The sequence below is a fragment of the Ochotona curzoniae genome, unplaced genomic scaffold (assembly GCF_017591425.1).
Source record: "Ochotona curzoniae isolate NIBS_2020 unplaced genomic scaffold, NIBS_Ocur_1.0 scaffold_4763, whole genome shotgun sequence".
In the NCBI taxonomy this organism is placed as follows: domain Eukaryota; kingdom Metazoa; phylum Chordata; class Mammalia; order Lagomorpha; family Ochotonidae; genus Ochotona; species Ochotona curzoniae.
Genome location: NW_024467123.1, coordinates 4,641,145 through 4,664,349, shown reverse-complemented (window position 1 = coordinate 4,664,349; position 23,205 = coordinate 4,641,145). Strand labels below are relative to the sequence as shown.

General features: G+C 55.7%; 1 protein-coding gene across 11 annotated transcripts in view; it reads left to right on the top strand.

Moving 5' to 3' along the window:
* Window positions 1-23,205, top strand: part of LDB3 (LIM domain binding 3) — a 56,507-nt gene that overhangs the window by 9,864 nt on the left and 23,438 nt on the right. The window contains exons 4-10 of one of the 11 annotated variants that reach the window (XM_040970444.1): window positions 3,249-3,271; window positions 4,323-4,526; window positions 6,452-6,466; window positions 8,341-8,510; window positions 8,867-8,903; window positions 19,536-19,700; window positions 22,734-22,879. In XM_040970444.1, coding sequence (XP_040826378.1) covers window positions 3,249-3,271; window positions 4,323-4,526; window positions 6,452-6,466; window positions 8,341-8,510; window positions 8,867-8,903; window positions 19,536-19,700; window positions 22,734-22,879 — 760 coding nt within the window. Of the gene's footprint in view, window positions 1-3,248; window positions 3,272-4,322; window positions 4,527-6,451; window positions 6,467-8,340; window positions 8,511-8,866; window positions 8,904-14,072; window positions 14,823-19,535; window positions 19,701-22,733; window positions 22,880-23,205 lie in introns of those variants that run through there. The other 10 variants (XM_040970448.1, XM_040970445.1, XM_040970452.1 and 7 more) reach the window with 10 other exon arrangements.

Here is a 23,205-nt window from a genome sequence, read left to right as displayed (position 1 = left end):
ACACCCTCCAAAAACGGGCCAGTGCCTGCTTGCCTGTTGCCTCAGGAGCTCCAGGGCAAGTAGGCACTTTGGTCCACACTCCTCTTGGAGCCCTGAGGCAGAAACAAGATGGAAAAATGAGTTCTGTAGAGCTGGGAGTAGTCCAGGAAGGCTGGCTAGAGGAGATAGTGCCTGAGCTGGGTGGGAGTGACCCTGGCCAAGGCAGAGCAGCAAGGAAACAGTAGCCAGAGGAGAAAGGGATTGCAGGATAAAGGTTGGGAAGTAGCAACCCCACCATAGTCTAATGGCTGGGACTCAATGGGCCATGGGTTCAGATCATGTAGGTGGGCCTTGGGGTAGGTGATGGAGGGTGAGGAACCCTTCACACTCAACTGCTCCTCCTGAGTCCACAACTGCACCATTATCTGTGCCTGGGGGGGGGGGGTGGGTGCTGGATGCAGAACAAGCCAAGTTAGGGCAGCACAGCCTGATGCTCTGCCTGCCCAGCATGCAGTGGGAGGCCTGGCACAGTGCCCTGGGGTTGGAGGAGGATAAAAGAGACACAGTGTGTTGGCACACCTTCCGCAAGATGGGGAACCCCATGTGGTCACTGCCCCGATTCATCCAGCTGGTGCATGTGGGAGTCCAACCAGGAGCCTGGCACCCTGCACAAGGCATGCTGGGCCCCACCAGCTTGCTGCTGGCTGAGTGCCTTGCTGCTTGTCCCTCTCACCTATGCTCTCTGAGCTCCTGCGTGAAGCTGGCCTCTGGCAGTGGGTAGCACTGCTGGCCAAGAGCAGCTGAGCTATGCGTCCACTCTGCTGACGTTTTTCCTCAGGGGCTTCCGGCCAGAGAACTCAGGGGTGGACTAGTGGAATAGAGCCAGTCTCCTTAGCCTGCCCTTGATGAGCTGGTAGGTCAGCCAGTTTGGGAAGATGGGCTCCAGTGGCTGGGACCCTTGCCTCCACCCTGGAGGCCAGCTGCAGTGATGAGAGCATCTCCTCTTGTGGAATCCTCTTTCCAGCCTGGAAACAGCCAACAATCACTTGTCTTTGCCTCGCAGTGAACACGGGGGGGGGGGGCACATGATTGCCCTTCTACAGAGGGAAAATGGAAGTTTAAATAGGGAAAATAATATATTCAATATCACACAGCTTGAAAGTAGCAGCTAAGACTGGCACCTGGGTCTAACTGACTCCACGTGGCAGGGAGACCAGGACCTGTCAACCTGCTGGGAGAGGAGTCAGCCCCACCCTCTGCTTCCTTCAGGAGCTCCAGGGCAAGCAGATGCTTTGGTCCACACTCCTCTAGGAACCATGAGGCAGAAGCAAGGTGGAAAAGTGTGTTCTCTACGGCTGGGAGCTGTCCAGGAAGGCTACCTAGAAGAGTCTCTCAGGGTACCCACTTCTCTGTTTAAATAATCACTTGATAGGCTGAGCAGCAGGCCCAGGAAAGACAGGCTAGTGTGGCCCAGCCCAAGCCAAAGCTGGTGCTCCTGTCCCAGGCAAGGCAGGTAGGGAAGGGCCAGGGTCTCCGAGCTAGTCCAGGACAGCCTCGGCCTGGCCTAGGCCACCACCCGGGGCCACATGTCTAACCTCTTGCAGGCAGCAGATTTGGCCACAGCTAAGTTGCGTGTGCATCCATTGTACCTGTATCCCCTATTGAGGCAGGCTCAGACTCAAGAGTCCTGTTTAGTCTATACAACTCATTTGGGCAGTAGGTATCATCGATTTTATAAAGTTGAGATGGGCAGCAGGAAGAGCGCAGGATCAGAGCTGATTTTTGTCCAATTCCTGGGGAAAGCTTCTTGCCTGACTCCCCGGGCAGCTCAAAGCCTCTGGGAGGCAGGCAGAGGAGCAAATGCGGTGACCTAGGTATTCCCACTGACCCCTTCTCCTCACCCTTTCTGGGGCTGGCCACAAAGGCAACATCCCACAGGCCACCTGGGCGGGTCTTGCCTCTGGGTTATCCTCTCCAAGAGCTGGTACTGGTGGCTGTTGAGTTGTGTCTGCCATGGACATCTCAGCCTTGGGTTCTCTGGCAGAAGCTGAGCAGGGCACGGGAGCCAATACCACAGAAGGAGCCTATGGCAGGATGGGGGCATCCCCCTTCCCACCAGGCCAACACTGCTCTCTGTAGCGGGCGGGGGGCACTGGACTGCCAAGGCAGTGGGGGAAGGGAGTGAAGTACAAGGCAGCTGTAGGCACTGGCCAAAAATGGAGACAAAATGAAAGCTCCATATTGGCCCTTTCCTAATATAGCCCACGCAAGAGCTATTTTGAGCTTGGGAAGACACGGGGAGTTTTATCAACTGGGAGACAGTGCTGGGTAGAGCTAGGCAAGGCAATGGGAGAGCTCCCTAGGGAAAGGAAAGGATGGAGCCCTGGCTTTGGCCTGACTCCCCTGGGGACTGGCTAGGTGCCAGGATCCCCCAACCACAGCTTCTAGGGGGACAAATACAGAAAAGCAACAGATTCTAGAGACAGAAAACTCTCCCTCTCAGTTCTGGACAACTTGCATTTAAAGAGATCGAATGTCAACTGTGTACCCTCTCCAAGGAGAGCTTGCCGGGGGGGCAGGGAGGGCTGCAGGAAAGGGGCAGGGTTCCCGCTGTAGGGTCCAAGCTGAATTGCCTTGGCTTGTCTAGTACCCACACTTCTCCCAAAACACCTCACACTTTCTTGGAGCTGGGGGGAGAGCACAGTGTTGTCAGAAGTGGGGGGTGTGCCTTCACCCCCTATCCTGGGCCCAGGAGAAAGAGCAGATCCTGGAGCCACAAATAACTCACGGTGTACCAACTCCTGACCTCTAATACACAGCCTCCTAGTGCTGCTATGCCACCTGCTGGGGAAGCAGATCCCCAGGGCTGGCTCCATGAGGCAGGGCTGAGCCCAGAGCAGCAGCCAGGCCAGGAGGCAGCAAGGACCTGGCACTCAAGCCGGCAAGTGCAGCGTACCCGGTCTCAATTCCCAGCTGTTTTCTGGGGCTGCGTAATCAGGTCGTCTTGGTGAGGGGGTGAGATAGGACATGGTGGACATGAGAAGCTCACAGAGTGGGGGTCCCTGCTATGTCTGACCCAAGCCCTGGGGGCCCTTGATTGCTGACTCCAAGCCCTGCCCTGCTGTTTCCTTCCTCTCCTTGCACAGTAAAGCTTTGAGCGGTTTTGCCTCTGTGTGAGCCAGCCCAAGGAGGGTCCTGGCACTCAAACCCCTCCCCTCCAAGGAAGCCGCCTCTCACAGCCCTGTCTTTGCCTTTTCTCTCTGCCCCAGGTGGTAGCCAACTCACCGGCCAAGTTAGTATCAAGGACAGCATGTGTGTGCGCTGTGTGCTTGCCTGGCATGCACCTGTGTGTCTGTGTAGTGTGGACAGCGTGTGCATGGGTGAGTGCAGATGCCTATGTGTGTCCCTGGATGAGCCTGCATGTGTGTGAAGCTCAAGTATGAAGAGGGGCCTTTGGGGGTGAAGTGGGAGGTTCTTGTCTGGTGGTTCCGACTTGTGCCCCATTTGTGCTGCAGCTGCTTAAGCCTCTGTAGGCTTGCTGGGGTGGTGCAGAGGAAAGGGGGTGAGACGAGGAATGCTGCACTGCTCTGGGGGACCTCATGTGCCTGAAGATTCTCTGTCCTGCCGGAACCTCCTCCAGAGGTTGCACCTGACCTTGTCTGCATGCTGGAGAGAAGATATTCCCCAACCTACCAACGATGGGAACTACTGGCTAGTGGGCCACACAGCCAGGTGGACTTCCAGGGGCCCAGGAGGCCTGAACTCCACTCCAAGGAAGAAGTGCATGCAGTGAAGCCCTGACGTGGTGGGCAGCAGGATGCGGCACCCCTCATGGAGGGACCTTGCTCAGCTCTGCAGGGTGCAGGTCCGGGGGCTGCTGCTTCTCGCATTTGGGATGCTCTGGACTCAGCTTGAGCTGCCGCTGCCTCTCACATAGTCCAGCTCCTACCCCTGTCCCTAAGCCCCCTTTCCGCCCTCCGCCTGGTTCCTCTGGCCATGTTTGCCTCTGTTGTTGGGGTCGTGTATGGTGGGAGATCTTGCCATGCCCAGAGCACCTGCTAACCCTGGAGGTGGCTGGAGCCGAGCCAGGTATGCATGCACTGGGAAAGCAGAGCTGGGCCAGAAAAACCCCCATACAAACACTGACTCGATTAGACCTGGCCAGCCCACTGTGGTCACAAGGATATCCTACTTGCAGTCAGGACCTTGGCATTGGGAGATCTCTCTCCACACACCCCCACTGTCTGCCGTGGCCTTGACCTCTGGTGTAACCACCACCTGTTCCCTTTTCTCCTCCCCTTTTCCCTTTCCCTTGGTTGGCTCCTTATGCATACCTCCCCCAGCGCCGACTACCAGGAACGCTTCAACCCCAATGCTCTGAAGGACTCGGCCCTGTCCACTCACAAACCCATCGAGGTGAAGGGGCTGGGCGGCAAGGCCACCATCATCCATGCCCAGTACAACACCCCTATCAGCATGTACTCCCAGGATGCCATCATGGATGCCATCGCTGGCCAGGCCCAGGCCCAGGGCAGTGACTTCAGCGGGTAAGCCCTTCCCCTTCTTCACACACCTGCTGCAGCCAACTGACCCGGTGTGCTTCCCTCGCCTCTGGTATCCCAGGAGCCTGCAGGCCTACACCAGGGCCTTGCAAAGCCTGGGGTCCGCTCTTCAGAACTCAGCTCCTGGTCTGCCACAGGACAGAAGGTGGAGAATGCGGCAGTTCCTGCAAGTACTTTCCATGGCCTCTGAACTTCCCAGACTCACATGGGGCTACTTGAGAAGCAGATGGCGTGTAATCCTCTTAAGGACAGAACATTGCAGAGCTCCCCCCCATCCCTTGGTCAGGCCTCTCACGACCAGGCCATCCATCTGTTCCTGGCTGCGGAAGGGCAGGTGTCATACTCTTTCACCTGCGGGAGTGGAAGACGCGATGGGTTTCTTACTTGGGACAAGGCCTCAACTCCGGCATTGCTTCCCGACTTGGCCTGTGGGCGGTGATTGGGTTATAGGCATGGAACAAGGGAAAGCTGGCTGAAAAGCACAGGTAGTCAGAGCTACTCAGGGTGCTCATTGCACTCTGTCTGACTTCCTGCCTGCCACTCTGTCATGTCTCTTGCACACGCACACAGACACACCGTCTGTTGGTTTTCCACTTGGGAATACCATCATGTTCTCATATACAATTAGCTCCTTGGGCAACCTTTTTTTTTTTTTTTTTAACAGCAGCTTACTGATTTTCAGTTTTTAGAACATTTTTAAATTTTATTTTTGATGATGTTTACATAGGTGATTAAGGTGGGAAGGATTGAGGGTTAGGGGAAAATTGGTAGCCCATTTTTTTTCCCAATTTTTCTTCTTCCTGTATCTGGGAGAAGGGGGGAAACTAGAGAAGCCATACTCAGTCTCCCAACTACATCAGTACCTAGGGATGGGGACAGCCACCCTGTCTTCCCAAGGTCCCCAATGTAGAGTATGTTTTGAGGGTTCTGTTCAAATGGTTTCAATAGTTCTGACATGCTTCAATTGCAGATCCAAGGATGAGGAAATCCTTCCAAGGTCCATTGGCTGACATGGCTTGGACAACAACTTATTCCTGCATCAGAATAGCCAGCAACTCAAGGAAAAACATATTAAAACGACACACTCACCCTTCCCCCGCCCCAAAGCTATAGATAGAGACGTAGTAATGGGTACAAAGAATCCTGTTACTGTGTCTGGTGTTTGCACACCACAGGCTGCAAGGGGCAAGCTCCACTCTGCTGGGCATGCAGTACATCTTCTGGGCCACCAGGAGATGGGAGCCACCTGCTGCCTTGGAGCTGGCAAATCTCAACCCAGCCAGACTCAGAGCTGCTGTGGCTCTTGGCGGACAGAGTTCCAGGCCATGTAGTGAACAGAAGAATCCCATCCTTGGAAGTAGAAAATATGGCTCTGTACATTGGCCAGCAGTCAGCTCCCGAGGACCCCGCCTAAGCCCAGGAGTGCACAGGCATTTCCTGCTGACATTTGTTGGCCCCCTGAGCATGTAGCAGTCACCTACATGTTCCTAAACACGTAGCGGTCACCCGAGAACCGCTCCTCACTAACTCGCTGGCATTTGATGGTAGCACGAGGGGCAGCCATGGTCTTACTGACATGCTCCTCTCTAATCAATCAACTCATCCAAGGACCTTCCCAGTCTCCCTCCTGCCTACTCCCTTCCCTTCTGGCTGCTGAGCTGCCTCAGAGTTGGGGGGGAAAAGTCATCTTCCTTGTCTTGGCCAGGCCATCATAACTGTGTCCCCGGGGCTGCTGTTGGCTGCTGTGGTTCCTTCCTCACTGATGATTTTCTTTTTCTCTCTCTCCCCTTCCTGCGTCTGCCCCACTCCCCATAACTCATATCTGACCCTAACCCCGCTCTCTGTGTGCGCCGCCTCTGCCATCCCATGATGGACGCGCCCTCACGGCTGGCTGTCCCTCTGCTTGGCAGGGCGTCGCCACTGGCGTAAGTAGCTCCCTCTCACCCCACCTAAGTGTCTGTCCCATCGTCCTCAGCATCGGCGTCTGTGGGGTCGTGCGTGGGCTGGTGTGCGAGGTTGCCAGGGTATGTGCCCAGCATGCTCTCTCCACATACTTTCTCAGGCCTACACCACACCCTTGTGGCCTGTGTGGGCAAGAAGCTGTTCCCTCAGATCATGTCATGATAGGTGCAGATATCAGAGTGATAACAAGACGACAGCATGTAGAGCTCCAGGGTGGTAACCTCCTGGGAGATGGGTCTGTGGGAACCAGTACCTGCCAGCCCACTCATGACAGGCTAAAAAAATGAGCCTGATGAGTGAAGTGAATGGCAACCTTGGTTGTGTGTAGGGGACCATGAGTAGCAAGAAGCACAGACTCAGGGTGTGGTGGCTACAGAGGGTAGCATTGGCCTGGAGTCCCAGCATTGCAGCTTCTCTGCCTCTCCTCCCTCAGCCTCCTCAGAGAGTTCTCTCTCCTCCCTCCCACAGCAGCACAAGTCCACCATCTTGGCACTGTCTGCCAAGATGGTACTGGAGGCCAAACCAGTGAGGTTGAATCCCAGTGGATAGACTCTGCCCAACCCCCGCCGTGGGGTTTTCTTGAATCCCTAGAGCCAGGAAGGGAACAGAATATCCTGGTGGGAATTCCCTGGTGGGAATCCTTACAGGGAAATGATGGCAGGTGGCCTTCCATCTGCCCCAGAGCCTGGGCTCATGTCTACACTACCCCACACCCGTGGCACTTTCTACTTCCTCTCCCAGGTAGGGAGTCAAAACCAGGAGATGCAATCACACATCTCACCCAAGCACCTTGACCGTCCTTCCTCCAGTTTGAGTGAGGTCCTACCTTCTCTTCTGGTTCCCAGCTAGAACCTTAGAGTAACCTGCTGCCATCCTCGTGGTATCTGCATCCAGCCCCCGTAGCTCTTCCAGTTGGGCCAGAGCCCTGGAAGGGAAGGCGAGGCAGCCTACATGGGGCAGGGGGCAGAAGTAGCCTTCCTGAGTGTTTGTGACTCTGGGGAGGGCCTGATGACAAGGATGCTGGGCTGGCAGCTTAGAAATGCCCAAGCTCTGGTTCCAGGGGACCCCGAGCTGGAGTCAGCTGGAATGAGTTGCCTGGTCTTTGGGAGGGTGGGCTGGACATTCTGGAGCCTCCCCACATTGACTCCAAGGGTCCTTTCTGGCTTTCATTCATTCATTCAAGATACTTTGAGTACCTGCCTTATGCTAAGACCTAGGAGTTTAGGGGGAAGTGACCTAGGAGTTTAGGGGGAAGTCACTCCATCATCACCACCAAAGGCTAGGACCGAGAACCAAGGGCAGTCCCTACCCTACAGTCCTATTTCCAGCTCTCCCAGGGCCAAGTGGTTATGACCATGCAGCCTCACTGTCTTGCTTCTCATCTCCACTTCATGGCAGGCCCACATCTGTGACAAAGCCTGGAGCCCCAGGTTCCCTCCCAGGCAGCTTCACAGCTGAGAGCAAAAGAGCAAGGACAGAGGACAGGCTCTGAGCAGGACCCTGCTTCCCCATCCAGCTGTAAACTCAGTCCGGCCCCTAGGCTGGACAAGGGGGGCTCTTCCAGCCTGAGCCTGCAGGTGGCAGTGGAGGAGGAGCGATCCAAGCTCTCGGCCTTGTTTGAGTGACAGGATCCACTGCCTCACTGTGACCACCCTGAGTACCATGGCCCAGGCCACACCCGTGCCTCAGCTTCTCAGCTAGCCATGGGGGCAGACCTGGTGGACACCGGGGAAGGGGAGGGCCTGGGACTGGTGGGGTGGAGGGTGTGGGGTGGGCGAGGGTGGCATGAGCCAGGTTCCTGCTCAGCGCCCCACCCACAGCTCTCCCGACATTGCAGGAGCCTTCCTGTGAAAGATCTGGCAGTGGACAGTGCCTCCCCTGTGTACCAGGCTGTGATCAAGAACCAGAACAAGCCAGAGGATGAGGCCGACGAGTGGGCTCGCCGCTCCTCCAATTTGCAGTCACGGTCCTTCCGTATCCTGGCCCAGATGACAGGGACCGAATTCAGTAAGTGAGGGCCTGAGTGAGGTCGCGGGAGTAATCCAGACCTCCAACAGGGGACAGCACACTAGCCTTGCAGCCCCTAAGCAGTGTGACGTCTCCAGGGGATTGGGACAAGATCAATAAATTCTGACCTCCCTCCCTGTTGCTGGCACCACATCCATCTTGTCGAAAGATGGATCATCCTTTCCACCACACAGATTTAACCTCTTAGAGTTGCGAGATTGGGGATGCGGAGGGGAGGTGTTGTAACCACCCAGGGCCCTGGCTAAATCCTGGGGACTCAGCCCGTGCAGAGCTCAGCAGCTTTTCTTTGCTATGCTCCTTGGGAGTCCTTCTGACCAGGTCCCTTTTACCCACAGTGCAAGATCCAGATGAGGAAGCCCTCCGAAGGTCAAGGTAAGTGTCCAGACACAGGCTCTATGGCATGGCCCCTCTGACCCCATCTGTCCCTGGTCAGCCCCACTGCCACACGGCTCTTGGAGAAGATCCTTTCAAGTGCATGTACTTGGAAAACCAAGTCCGCAAAGCCCCGCCCCCTTCTCAGCAGCTGCTGGCTGGCGGAGGAGGATGCCGATGATGCCGTCTTGGGCAGCGTGCTGGAGGCTGGGAGCTGTGTGTCCCCGCCCCCTAGGCCCCAGGCTGCAAAAGTGAGGCTTCCATGGCCCTGATCCTGGCCAGGGAGGGCAGGGCTGCTTTGGCCTCCCAGGGGCTATTGAGAGAACAAGGGCACCTGTCTCTGTGCGGGCAGCGGGCCAGCGCCTTGCCTGCCATTCAGGGCCTATACCCCTGCAAGTGTGAAGGCTGGGCACCTGGAGGCAGGCATGTGGAAGGCCACGTGGGGCACACACCCCTGAGCCCTGGGCGCCCCTGTCAGCACTGTCAGTGTGGCCCAGCTCAAAGCCCAGCTGTGGGAAGGACCGGCTCTTGGCTGGAGGAGGGACTGGTGCAGGGCCTGGGGTTGGGAGGGGAGGGGTGGACATGACATTCTGGAGCTCACTGGAACCCAGGAGGCCTTTTCCTGGCGAGGCATGGGGCTTAAGCGTGGCAATGCATTTGCTGCAGCGGCCTGGGGTGATCTTGTGCTTTGTGAGGGGCTGGGGCTCAGGGGTGCGCGCCCATGCTCGGCCAAGGTTTACAACTTGCTGCCGGGCATGCCATGGCTGCAGTTCTGCAGGGACGCGACGAGCCCTCTGGGGCCCACTTGGACTTGGTGTGGATTTTATCTCTGAGCTTATGTCCTTGCTCCTCCTACTCTTTGGCTGGGCAGCCAAGCCTACAGTGTGGTCTTCCCAGCTCTGCTTGGCCTCTGCAGGCCTGGCAGCATCCTTAACCCTTCAGTGCCTGCTGCGTCTAAGCAGGGAGCAGAGTGATGTTGGATTTAGCTCAAAAGCAGTGCTGTTCTGAGTGTGGCCGACCTCTCCACGGCCCCTCCCTCTGTGCTCCATGCCTGTCTTCGTGTGCTTCTCACCGCTGTGCCGCCAACAGCTGATGCCTTCCATCCGAGGCCAGCAGGGGGCCCCCTCTTCTTCTCATAGAACTGCTTGGTCTTACCACCCTGCTGGAGCTTATGTCTTTTCCCTAGGGAGGGTACCCATGGCGGCAGAGGTTGTCAACTTGAAGTCACCCAGGGGGAGGGCACCAGGCCTTATTGTGGCCCCTGCAATCCTCTCTCAGAAGCAACTCTTAAGGACTTTTGCTACTGGTCCCAGCACTCAGTCCCTCCTGGGCTGGGGGCCCTAGCTCAGCCCCAGTGCAAGGCAGGAGGTCTGGAAGGAAGCCCTAGAGGAAACTCATCCTGCTTCCTCCCTCAGTGCCAGGCAGGCGTCCACCTTCCCCCAGGGATCTTGGGCTCCAGGCTAGCAGGTTGGCGAAAGCCCCTTGTTCCTGTCTATGGTCCTGGGTCTCATCTCTGGAGGATTATCTCCCCATGGCATCCCATGCAGTGGGGTGAATATGCATGGTGGGTAATTCCATTCCATTCTGCTAGTGGTTCAAGCCGGAAGCACTGGCTGTGGCCATGGATGTGGCTGGGACCCCAGGCTCACCCCCATGGTCACTGAGCAGAGCGAGGGAGCATGCTGTCCCTACACTCGGGCCAGGCTGGCCGCACTTCCATTGACCTCCACTGCCAATTGGAAGCTGCGGTCACAGGCCCTTGCTGATCCCAGAATTGGTACAGGGAGGCCACCTCCTCCTTCTTTCCCGCCTAGATTAGTGAGGCAGCTGAGAGCCCCTTAGACAGGCTGAGTTTCTCCTGGCAAGCATCTCTGCAGAGCTGCTTCTAGTAGCACCAGGGATGTGGTGTGAGGAGAGTCAGGTGATCTGTACCAGGTTAGGGGCATGAATGACCTCCAGGGCAGACCCCTCCCCACTGCCCGAGTCCCTGGGTGCCTCTCAGTTCTCCCCTCTTCTCAAGTCCTGGTTCCTGGTGGCGAACCTGCTGTCTGGCAGCACCCCAAGCTGCCTTTGAGCCCCTGGTGCCCACTGCTGGCCAGCTCCAGGCAGCTTCTCATCTGTGGGAACCCAGTCTTTATAGATGAGACATCAGCCATGTTCTTGGCTGCCTTCCCAAGAAAAACCTGCCCACACCCGAGGCAGTTGACCTGCTGTCTAGCAGGTGTAGGTGAGGCTTTTGGTTTCCCTTGCAGTAGCAGCATGCAAATAGGTCTGAGTTCCCAGCCTCAGAGAGGTCACACCAGCTTCCCTGGCAGGTCAGGTTTGACACTGGGCAGCCCTGATGTGGTGAAGATGGGCACAGATCTGCCTGCATGCCGAGTGGGGCTCCAGCTGATCCCAAGTCATCTTGGTGATGATGCAAAGCCCCCTCCTCCAGCCAGTTCCAGACCTGCCTCTGAGAGGAGCCAGGGATCACTGACTCTGCCTGTAGCCCCTGCCTGCCCTCAGCAGGCACTCCAGTGCCCCCTGCCCTCACTTGCGTCGTCCATCAGCTGTGTGCCTGCCCCCAGTGACCAAGCTCACTTGGTCACCTGTCCTGGTGCTGGCACAGCCCAAGGAGGCATCATTGGCGAGAGGCGGAAATAAGTCACCTGGGTTCTGTGTATTTTCAGACCTTGGAATTGTGGCACCCTTGCAGATGTGAAAGCCACAAATGGCAAGGTCAGGACGTCCCCGAGGTTGCAGTGGGCTGGAAGTGCCCTTTGCTTCTCTCTTTCTCTCCTTTACCTCTCTCTCTGTCTGTCGGCCTCTTCAGAATCTTCCCTGCTCCCTGCTCCTTTCCCTGGCCGTGAGAACTTGCAAGGCACAGTGACCTCAGCACACTCACTGGCTCCTCAGAACTGTCCCAACCTTGTGCCTGAGCCATGACAGCAAACTGTCACCCAGATGCGCGGTGGATCTTGCTAGGACTTAGGATTTATAAAGCTGGCCATAACCAGTTTTGCACCTGTGTCCTCCTGGGTGGCGTCTGTGGGGGTGACCATGGTCACTTTCTGTTGCTGTCAGCAGGGCTGTATGGGTTCTGCCCCAGGACCTTGGCTCATGCTGTGTCCAGCCCTTCATCCTGAGTCCCAGAGAGGCAGATGTGTGGCAAGGAAAGAAGGCAGCACATGGCTTTCAGACAGCAACTCTGCTGCTCATTGTCTCTGGCTTTTGAGCATTCACGCGACATCTCTGCGTCTTGACTTCCCCTGGGTATGGGGGAAGGTTGGACTGGACCAATGGTTAGAAGTGAGTTCCTTTGTCAGTCTCACACTGAGACCTATTGATAAAAACTTTGGGAGGAGAACCAGAATCAGCTGTGGGAGTGTGGGGACAGGGGGACTGGACCTGATGGTTGTCACCATGTGGAAATGTGTTGCCTCGTCTTCTGTCTTTAAGGCCCTGACATGAGTATCTCTGAATTTGTGCATGCTAGAAGTTTCTTTTTCACACTAAACTTGTCTGAGATCGTTGCCAAGCCCTATACAATTGTAAGAAGTTCCTCAGGGAGCTCTCCTAGGCTCTTACCCACATCCCCCAGTGCATCATGCCTATGAAACCACAGAGAGCAGGTGCCGTAGGTGCAGTCAGGCTAAAGACTATCCGTGTGTCACTAGGCCCTGCACTATGCCTCATAAAGCCCTACAGCATTGCCCCTCTGTCGCCTCTGACCGCAACTGAGCCACTCTCTATTCTGCATCTCAGTCATTTCATCATTATCAATAGATGTATATAACACGGGACCATTGCAGGATTGGCTTTTTTATCATGTAGCATCGTTCCCTGGGGCACTCAGCCAAGGTGTTGAATATACTGTATAGCTTGAGCACCCCTAATTCTAATAAATAAATAAATAAATAAATAAATAAATAATCCCAATCTGAAATACTCTAAAATACAAAATGGGGGGGGGGGAGGAACTGCTGTCCTGATGTCACAAATGGCAAATCCCACGCCTGATCTTACATGGCAAGTTCCAGTTCAAGTGCATGTGCCCTAAACGTGGTGTATAAAAGTTAACACCAGTTCCAAGGCTGGGAATGTGAGGTGGGAATGTGAGGTGTCTATGAAGTGTGCATGAATTTCCTGCTTAGACTTAGATCTTTCCTGCAAGATCTCTCATTGTGCGTATATTTGAAAATATTCCAAAATCCAGGAGTCTGAAATCTTGGTTACTTCTGGTCCCAAGGGTTTCCAAGAAGAGATGGTCAGCCTATAGTTCATTCATTGTTCTTTGCCATTCAACATCTTCTGGCTAGGCTCTGGCTGTTAATTTTTTAGGCCAAGTTGTAACGCTACAGGTTCAGTGCACCATTTTTGTGGCCAGACATGCATGGCCTTGGACCGGTTTGCACCTCAGATCTGGAGGATGTTAGGGTCCCAACCCCTACCCCCATCCCCCCAGACCACCACCCTCCAGCCTGCAGGCTTCTGGCGTCTGCAGTGCTGGCCTTTCTCAGTTACTCTCTCTCCCCTTCCGCATCGACGTTTTAGGCTGCTGCTTACTGCTTTGTCCTAGATTTCCGGAGGCCCCACTGGAGGGAGGGGCTGGAAAGTCCCCCATAGCTGTGACAGTGGCCTTGTGAGCATGTGTTGCGTTTGTGCACACACGTGTGCCTGGGCTGTGCTCAGACCTGGGTGGGCAGGGGTTAGTTGGTGCTATGTGAGGGCTTCTCTCGGAGGGGGATAGGGAAGGGCTAGCAGAGAGGTGTCAGGTCTACCCACTAGGGGTGGGTGCCCCTCCTTTTTGATGCCCAGCTGGAGACAGAGACTACGCTAGGCCCACCTACCTTGTTGGTTCAGTGCCAAGAGCCCACAGCCAAAGCAGCCCTGCTCTGCCCTGCCCTCAGACCCTAGGGAGCCTGGTCTATGCCTGGCATGTCCTCAGGCCCACCAGCCAGGCCCCATCCCCTTGGTCTGCCCAAGGCAGTACTTAGATCCCCGGGGCCCCAACCCAGACCTGCCCACCCAAAACTACCATGTGCATGGCAGAGCGTCCCCAAGCCAGCCTTGTCCCTCCCTGCCCCAGCTGTCACTCAAGGGAATAATAGCCACATCCCCTAACCCCTCTCTTTCTTCCTCTCTTTTCTCTTGCTTTCTGTCTCTCTGTCTCCGTCTGTGCCACAGGGAGAGGTTTGAAACGGAACGTAACAGCCCACGTTTTGCCAAATTGCGCAACTGGCATCATGGCCTTTCAGCCCAAATCCTTAATGTTAAGAGCTAAAAAGGCAGCCGGGGACCTTGGCCCTGACAGACTGGGCCCCCTCCTCCCCTCTCCCCTTCCAACACACAGATCTGGCGTGTGAGCCCCCATGGTGATGCTTGACCCTGTGTGCTTGTGCCGGGGGTCCCTCAGGAAGCCAAGGGCACTTCCCTGTACTGTGCCCAGCCTAGAGCTGATGGCCAAGGCCCAGGCCTGTACAGCTCTGCACCCACCACTCCTTCATGCCCTGCAGTAGTCAAACCTCCACCCTGCCCCCACCCCGCACAGACCTTAGCCATAGACTAGAGAGGATATTTCAGGGTTTGCCTGCAGGACACCCCAGAATCAAGGGGACCAGGCTTGGCTACCACTCAGAGTCCCACCTCTCTCATTCCTGATCTCATGCCACCTTGCCAGGAGTTACCAATAGATCAGGTCCCAGGAAGAGGCCTACCCCCAGGCCTGCGAGCTCACTGTCTGCTCTCTGGAGCCCCCAGGCAGCCCAGCACTGAGCTAGCTGTTGGCAGAAGAAGTGGCAGACTAGGCAATGATTCCTCACCCCCTGGGTGCAGTGAGATAGGGCGGGCGCCCTCCCTGCTGTGCTGTGTGTGTGCAGCTCCCTAGCACTCTGTCCTGTACATATAAGCATGCTCCTTCTGAAATAAAGAGGATTTGAAACGAACTGCACGGAGCCCCCGTCGTGCTGTGCCTGTGTCCAACCTGCCGAGACGGGCCGTGAGGTCAGTGTCTGGGTCACAGGAAGGCCAGGGGCACTGCTTGCCCCTGATTGCCTATCTCAGGGGCCCCAGACCCCAGGGAGAGGAGGGTGGAGGGTCAAAATCCATGCTGGAGCCTTATGTGGGCAGCATAACCTCCCCCAGGGCAGTGTGGTTGGAGGTTGCCTGAATGCCCCGGACTCTCCCTCCCGCACCACCTGCAAGCCCCAGGTGGAGTCATCCTCCTCCCTGGCAAGACACTGCTACTGGCAGAAAGCATGCCCCACCCTCAGGTGAGGGAGGGGCTCCAGCTGGCACACCTGGATTGCAGGAAGTTCCCAGGGGAACTCTGGGGGGTGGGGGCCAGTGTGGGGCACAGAGGAAGTCCTGGATGGGTCTTGCTAAGGCTCTGGGAGGGTGGGGAAGGTCTCTGATAGGTCTTGCTCTTGGTCCCACCCACCCCCCTATGCCGTGTCCCCTACCCCAGACCTGTGATCTTGGCCTTGTCCTTGCCCTGAGTGCTGGTCAGGAGGGCTAGTCAGGCAGCAGCTGTACACTCTGCCTGGTGCCTACACACCTTCCATCCCTGCAACCCAGACTCTCCCTGGTGGTGTGGAGTCCTGGGTTTAGAACAGGAGAATCGTGGCATGGAGCCAAGGAAGGCGGGCACTGAGGGCCAACCTTCGGGCCTCCCTAACTCCTCTGAGGCCAGACAACTTACACGCCTGCTGCCTGGACATGGCTTTCTCTCTGCCTCCAGGTATCTGAAACGTCTGGCTAGCTGGCCTCTGTCCTGTCAACTCTCCCTCCCACACTCTATGAAGACCCTCCTTTGATTTCCAGTTTGCCTGGTATTTGCCCAGGCCTGTGTGTGCAGTGCTTTGGGGTGGCCCCAGGTCGGAGAAGGGTGGGGAGGATGGTGCAGGCAGAATGGATGTCCTTGTTCAGCACCCCACACCTGTGGACTTGGCTGCCCTTTGGCTGCTGCTGTAGGTGCTAAAGGAATCAGAAAGGCCAGGGTTGAGCAGGTGGAGTCCAGAGACAGAGAGGCTCTCCACAGCAGGATCAGCGATGCCTTCCTGGAAGAAGAGGTCGGCATGTGTACTTGGCCTTCAGGGACGGTTTGGAGTAGGAGCTGTGTGCAGATAGGGACAGCTGGCTAATGCTCTCAGGAGAAGCTGCAGAGGTGCAGATGTAAAAAAGAAATGTTTCAGTTGATCATTTTGCCTTTGACAAAAGGAATGCAGAGGAGGTCATAGTCTTTGGTGGTCTGGATGTGGGATGCTGGGTATATTCTGAAAGCCAACCTAGAGCTAGCAGAGGTGGTAGGGTACCTTCACTGAGGTCACTTACAAGGTCCCTCGTGTCCCTGGAGCTGTGCAGGTCAAGCAGCCTTGCTGCCAATAGGGGTAACCAAAGGCTCCCAAGAACTAGAGTCTCCAGGCTGTGAGATGGCCTGAGGCTAGGTAGGAGGCAGTGAGAACTCTTGCATCAAATTTATGCCTGGTACTGGATCATCACCCAAACAATGGGAACTTTCCATTAATACTGGTGGCAGCAGCACCCCAAATATGGTGACTACTCTCTTAATAGTCACAGCGCCCAGTCACAGTATCCCAGCTATCTCCAACAGTTCCCCTGGAGTCCTATGATCAGAAACCCCAAGTGTCAGGCCTACCATTAACACCTCTCCCACAACCCCTGCTCCCAGACATTGCTGTTGTCACCAGTAACAGTCTGCACTGAGTACGCATCTCTGCCCTCGCCAAGGGCTCCATAGCAGAGCAAGAACTGAAGGCCAGGCCTCCAGCCACATCCAGTTGGCTGCCAGCCTTTGGGGCTACTTGGGCTTGCCTGTGAATCACTACCCAGGCAGGATGCAACCCAGGCTGCTGTTCATCTCCCAGGCATCATCTTTAAGATCCAAAGCAGGGAGTTCGTAGAACTTCAGGCAAGAACCCAAGATTCTACAGGATGCTTTCCAACAGCTCCTCTGCCTTCTCCGCACCCCTGGCAGCTTGGTGTCCGCACACAGTGACCCTTGCAAGGCTGCCACTCCACAAGAACCCCAAGCTGCAGACTTGTGCATGTGTGTGCCCCCCTAAACCCCTGGTGGTGACCTCTGCCCTGGCCCTGTGGTCTGTCCTGGTCCATTTGGAGCTCTGGCTGGGGAAAAGCTGCAGGTAAGCTGGGTGACAGCAAAGAGACAGAGCCAAAGGGACAGGCAAAGCCACTTTCTGACTTGTCCCACAAAACACCAGCCCTGTCACAAACGTTTTCACCATCACCTCTGTCCTAAGTTTTCTGCTGGCCCGAGCATGATGAGGCCAGGGAAATCCAGAGTCCATGTCCCGTGTCAGCCCGGGGGTTCCTGTATCTGAGAGCAGCTTGCTCAGAGTCTGCAGCGACCGTCCACGGAAGGGTTACCTGCAGGCTTCCCAAGGCTTCCCCCTTTGACCCTTAGGCCAGGGAACCCGGCCTGGGTGGGATGTGTCCACTGCCCATGCCCGTTGCAGATAGCTCCCACACAGTTCAGGGCTGATGCTGGTACTCTCTTCCATGGAGATGTCAACCAGTAGCCTTGTCAGTGCTCCAGCTGTATCCTTCCCTGTCCTCTTGATCTACTTCATGCACTGGCTGGGTCTTGCTGTGTCAGGCAGATCCCGAGCATACCTGGCCGGCTGTGTCAACAGCACCTTGGACCTTGTTAGAGACTGAGAATGCCAGCTCCAAGCCTAGGCCTCTTCATCCAGAAGCTCCAGTTTGCACAATATCACTAGGCGATGATCCACAGGCATCTGAAAGTCTGGCCAAGGTCATGATGCAAGCTCCAGCCTTGCTCTGCCACCTGACCACTGTGTGAGTCTTGGCCAGAACAACCTTTCTGAACCTCAGAATGCCCATGCAAGAAGCCAGGCTTGGAAAACCAGTGGCCTGGGGAGATGGAGGGGATCGAGTAGAGGATGGGCGTAGTGGTGGGGTGTGCTCATTCTTGGACAGACACTCAGCAAGGGGAAACATCATAATTCTAACCAGTGCCCATCTGAGTCACACCTTGTGGCAGGGGCGGGACACGGCATCTACTTAGCCAATCACGGGAAGACATTTCTTTCTTTCCAGGGATCAGATTCTCCCATCCCTAGCAATAAGGTCTGGGACATCAAAACGTCACTGAGCAACTGAATTCCCTGGGTTTTCATTCTGCCACCTGTTAGTGGAGTCCACGATATCCACCGTGGAGGGCTGTTGTGGGAAATTCAGAGCATGATAAGCAGGCACACAGAGTGAGCTCAGGAAGTGAGTGACAAAGGAGATGCTGAGCAGAAGGCTGCACCCACCTGTGGAGGTCCGTTTCTCCTGTTGCTGCTGCAATACAAGTTGAAGGGAAAAGAATGCACGTTTCCATTTTAAAAATCCATTTGTTTATTTGAAAGATAGCAAGCTAGAGGACCTGTCTGCTGGTTTACTTCCAGGTGTCCACAAAGCCTGGGGCTGGCCTGGAGTGGGAGTTGGGTGTCTCTCACGTGCAGGACAGAAACTGTTCCTCACAGTCTGCCTTAGCAGGGAATGGGAGTCAGGAGCCAAAGATGAGAATCAAAGCAGGAGGTGCTGATGTGGGAACACAGTGAAGCTCAAGGCACCTGCATTTGTTTTTCTAGAATTTAATTTCCCTTCTGCCCCCATTTCACAGGTAACACATTTAATCCCATGAAGTCCAGGCTCTGGCCGCTCCAGTCTTCTCGGAGTGTTTCCAGGGATGGCATGCCCACAGAGTGCCCAGGCGTTGGGGGTGGGATGCATAGGCATCTCATCATCAGTCGTGGTATCTTCTGGCATCTTCTGAGCCAACCAGCCCCTCATGCATACACACCTGTCCACACCGAGCATCCATTTCTATCCTTCTCTCTGGCAAAGCCTCCAGATCTGAGCGTGCTCAGGGCCATGTCCTGGCCACACCTCGGCATGGGTTTCTTGGGCCATCTGGCCCCTCAGCATGGGCATGGGGAAGCCTGTGGCTCGGCTGCTTCCCCAGGGTTTACTCCTAAAAAGGACACAGGTGCCTCTGTCTTGACTCCCGTATACCCCACTGCCCTCTCGCGACTGAGAGAACTGGCCAGGTGGCTGTCACACATCTTGTAAAGGTAGTGTTAGGGTCCTGAGTTTTTCTCAGCTTCATATTCGGGTTCTCAGAACTCCAGTGGCTAAGCCCTAGATGCTCAGATGTTGGCCTCTGCTCTGTTTGCTACTTCATCCCTCCCCGGGGTCCATGCAGTGCATGCCCCAGCGCAGTGGGGAAAGATGGAAGCAAGAGGAAAACAGAACAGATAGAACCTGGTGGGTAATCCACCCTACTTCTTCATTGCATGGTGTTCTGCTGAGAAAGAAAACTAAGTAAGTTTGGACATTTTGGGAAAGGAAATATCTCCCACACGGAGGGTATTCTTCTGGGGTCTGAGCTGTCCCTCCCAGGCTGCTGGCGGATCTCTGGCCTTGACCCCAAAGGACACACCCACTGGAGGCTTCTGTGCTGTGCCCATGGTGCTTCCTGTTCAGCCCACCTCTGCCAAGAACAGCCACCTTCACACAGAGGGGGCTGCTTGCAGGGTCTGGGGGCCTTAGGGGGTCTAGGGACCCCTTTGACCTGTTGTCTTTTTCGGTCCGCCTCATCAGCACCCCCATTGAGCATGCTCCAGTGTGCACCAACCAGGCCGCCACCCCGCTGCTGCCCGCTTCTGCCCAGCTGCCTGCTGCCGCCTCTCCCAGCCCAGCCTCGCCGCCCCTGGCTGCAGCCACTGCCCACGCAGCCCCTGCCTCAAGCCCTGCGGATGGTCCAAGGTAAATGCCCACAGTGCCAGCCCTGACTGCAGAGATGGGGCACAGGAGAGGCCCTGCCCAGGGATGTTGCCCTGTCCCTAGGGACACATGCTCCGGTGAGAGAGGTAAAAGTCCTTCCTCTGTCTCTCTCTCGCTCTGTCGCTCTCAGCGTGTACACACACACACACACAGAGTCAGATGTAAAAAGGGGGAATGTGCATTCAATTCTGATGAAAGAATGAAAGTCATTCCTGGGGACTTGGGGAGACCAAGAATGGCTTCTTGGAAAGAGGGAGTCTTGAACTGGGCGTGGGAGAAAGGTGAGATTTGCTCAGCTGGAGTTTAGCCACCAACATGCTCATCTCCAATACATTTCCTTTGCTTGATGAAGAAGGATATCAGCATGATAGACAGCAGGTATAGTGGGATTCAATCTCTGCTGTGCCACTTAACTGTGACCTCGAGAAAGTGACCTAACCACTACAAACCCCAGTTCTTCTCATGCTAGGATGTTCGGCATAGGGTCGTGAAAAAACAAACATATGTAAGCACTTAGACCAGAAAAAGGGCAAAAGGACCTGGGGGTCCTCCTGTATATCTGCCAAGATGAGGAGCAGGTACAGGGAGGTCTGAGGCAGGCTGGACAGGTCACTCTGGTCACTCTGGAGCAGGGAGGAAATGCCACAGCCAGGGCTGCTGGCCCAGCTCCCTGGGTTTCCAATAAGTCATCTAGTTGGTACCAGGGGTCAGCGGCCAGATTCTCAAGCTGCCTCTCTACAGGAGAAGTGTGTCTCTAGGCTGGGGTACATGAGTCCGTGACTGCAGGCTGTAGCAGGACTGAGCCAGGCTACACATGCCTAGACTTCACACTGACCCATGTAGTTCCAAGCCTGGTCTTTTCCTAGTGCAAACTCAAGCCTCACATGGGAGCCCAGCATTGGGCCACCAGTTTTCTTGGTGACATTTAACAAGCTACATCATATAAGGGCCTTGCAACTTATGCAGAGAGGAAATTGTAGAGAGCAAGAACTCAGCACCAGAGGCCGAGGCCCTAGCCCCGCTCAGGGGCAGGCTCTGGCACCAGCTTCAGGCCTCCATGTCCCAACCTGCCTGATGTGCAACCATTTGGGGCACTCTCAACAGGGCAAGTCCTTCTTGCCATTTGCCCTGCCAGGAGAGCCTGAGGCCTCTCTAGAATTTGACGTGGGTCCCAGGAGTTTTCATAGCAGGACACTGGGCTGGAGCAGAAGGGGTTGAGTGGTAGTGTTCTGAGCCCAGCTGCCAGCCCTGCCCAGCACAGCACATGAACTGGCCTGGAGCTGGAGGGCTTCCTGGGAGGCAAGAGGGGATGACTTCAAAATGCTTACTGGGCAGTTTTGGTCTATGCCTCCTGTCCCTGGCACAGGACCCCAAGGTCCCAAGACTCTGGCCCAGAATCCCCTACTGCTGGCAGAATCTGGCCTAGAACCCTTGTCCCTGACCCTTCTCTGGCCACAGTGGAAGCCAAGCATCCATTGGACTCCCTTGTACTGAGCCCTTCCCCCATCCACTGGGCTATCCACAGATGGGCCCAGAGAGGCAGGACAGTGCTTCATTCCAATAGAACCTTGGCAAATTGGGAAGTTCCCAGAACCCTAGAGAGGAAGGCATGCCCTCTCTGCCCCCTAAGGATAGGAAGAGTCAGGGCCTACGGGGAACACGCAGAAAGATGACAGGAAGACGGAAGCCAAAAACAAGGGGTGTGGGAGGAGGACAGCATATGTGGGGTCTTCAGAAAGTCAGTGGAAAATGTGTGCTATATGTATAAAAAAAAACCCAAAACATTATGTATGCATTTAGCAACTGCCTGCACTGCAACAAACTTACCATTTAAGTCCACTTGCTCCACAGACTTTTTGGAATACCCCTGATATTTGCAGGGCTTCCTTCAACATTGTCCCCACCAATGACCTGTTTGTTGTGGGTGTAGGTGTGGTCGCGTGGCCCTGGTGGCACCCAGTGGCTGCAGGGCCACGCGAGTTCCATGCAGGCACACAAGCATGGGTGAGTTCTGTAAGGTGTGCATTTATTGCATACCAAGGGAAGAGTTTCATAAACAAAAGAAATCGGAAAACACGGGTCAGCCAAGGTTAGTGAAACTCCAGAGGTTCTTGGAGCCAGGAGCCTCTGTGAGGTAAGAGTCTGAGCATGGTGTTTCCTGAGGCAATGAACTAGACACCTTACAAACATAAGCTTATTGTGGAGGCACACACACTTACTCACATTGTGGGGGAGTGCACCCATCTGCTGGTCATGCCCGAATTCCTTCCATGTCTGGGTGAGGGGTTGTAGGAACTCTGTCCTGTGAGCAGCAGGGACTCTCCTACTTGAACCATCACCACAGCTCCCAGGCTCTGTGTTAACAGGAAGCTGGAGTCAGGAGTCGCAGCTGGATATGGACCCCCATGGGCTCTGGTGTAGGATGTGGGCATCTTAACTGCTAGGGCGAATGCTACCCCTAGGACACTTCTTCCCGCCTCTCTGTCCCATATAGTCCCTGGAGCCCAGTGGGAAAAGACTGTTAGTATGCCCTTTTACCCCTAACTGCTGGAGAAAGGCGGCAGGAATTCTGTATAGAAGAGTGTGTGTGTGCATGCAGGTGCGGGTTTGTGTATATGTATGCATTAAATGGAGCAGTTGGGAGACCTTTTCATGAACTCCTTCCTGGGGCTTTCTTGCCTAGAAACCTGAAGCTCTAGGACAGCTCTGACCACCTCTGTCCCTCCCTGTGTCCTGCTTCAGGTTCTTCCACAGCACCCCAGCCCCTCCCGGGCATTATCTCCCATAGGGTGCTGGTCTTCCTCCCTCTCTCCCAGCACAGACGCGCTAGCCACCCCAGGAGAATTCCCTTCCCCACTCCCAAGACTCCCGGCCTTTCTTCCCTGGAGATATTGCACTCAGCTTGTTCCCTCACAGAGGGACTCCTAAAGACTGGGGAGCCAATCTGTTCTAGGGGTAAACCCAGGACCCCCTGGGGCCATCGTGTTGTAATTCTTCCCCCCCCTTCAGTTCCAGGCCCCAGGCCTCTGCCTACAGTCCTGCAGCGGCTGCCTCTCCAGCACCTGCCTCCCACACCAGCTACAGCGAGGGCCCTACGACCCCTGCGCCCAAGCCCCGGGTCGTCACCACTGCCAGCATCCGGCCGTCTGTCTACCAGCCAGGTGAGACGCTGAGCGGGAGGGAGGCTATCTAAGCCAATCACGGCCCCTGGTGCTTGGCAGGGTCCTTGCAATGAGGCACAGCCCTCCTCCCCGCAGCTGCGGGCCAGAACCCACAGAGCTCACATCTGACCTTAGGGAGACAGGTGGGTGGTGCCTGGTGGGACTGCAGCTTCCTAAGCTAGCAAGAGGATGGTGCTGGCTGTAAATGCCCTGATTCCAGATGAGAGCAATAGAGGGTTTAGAAGGGAGACACTGTTCTCCCACATCTGGGGATGACCAGAGCCAGAGCCACAGGCAATTATGATCACGTGCCATGGGTTTGGACA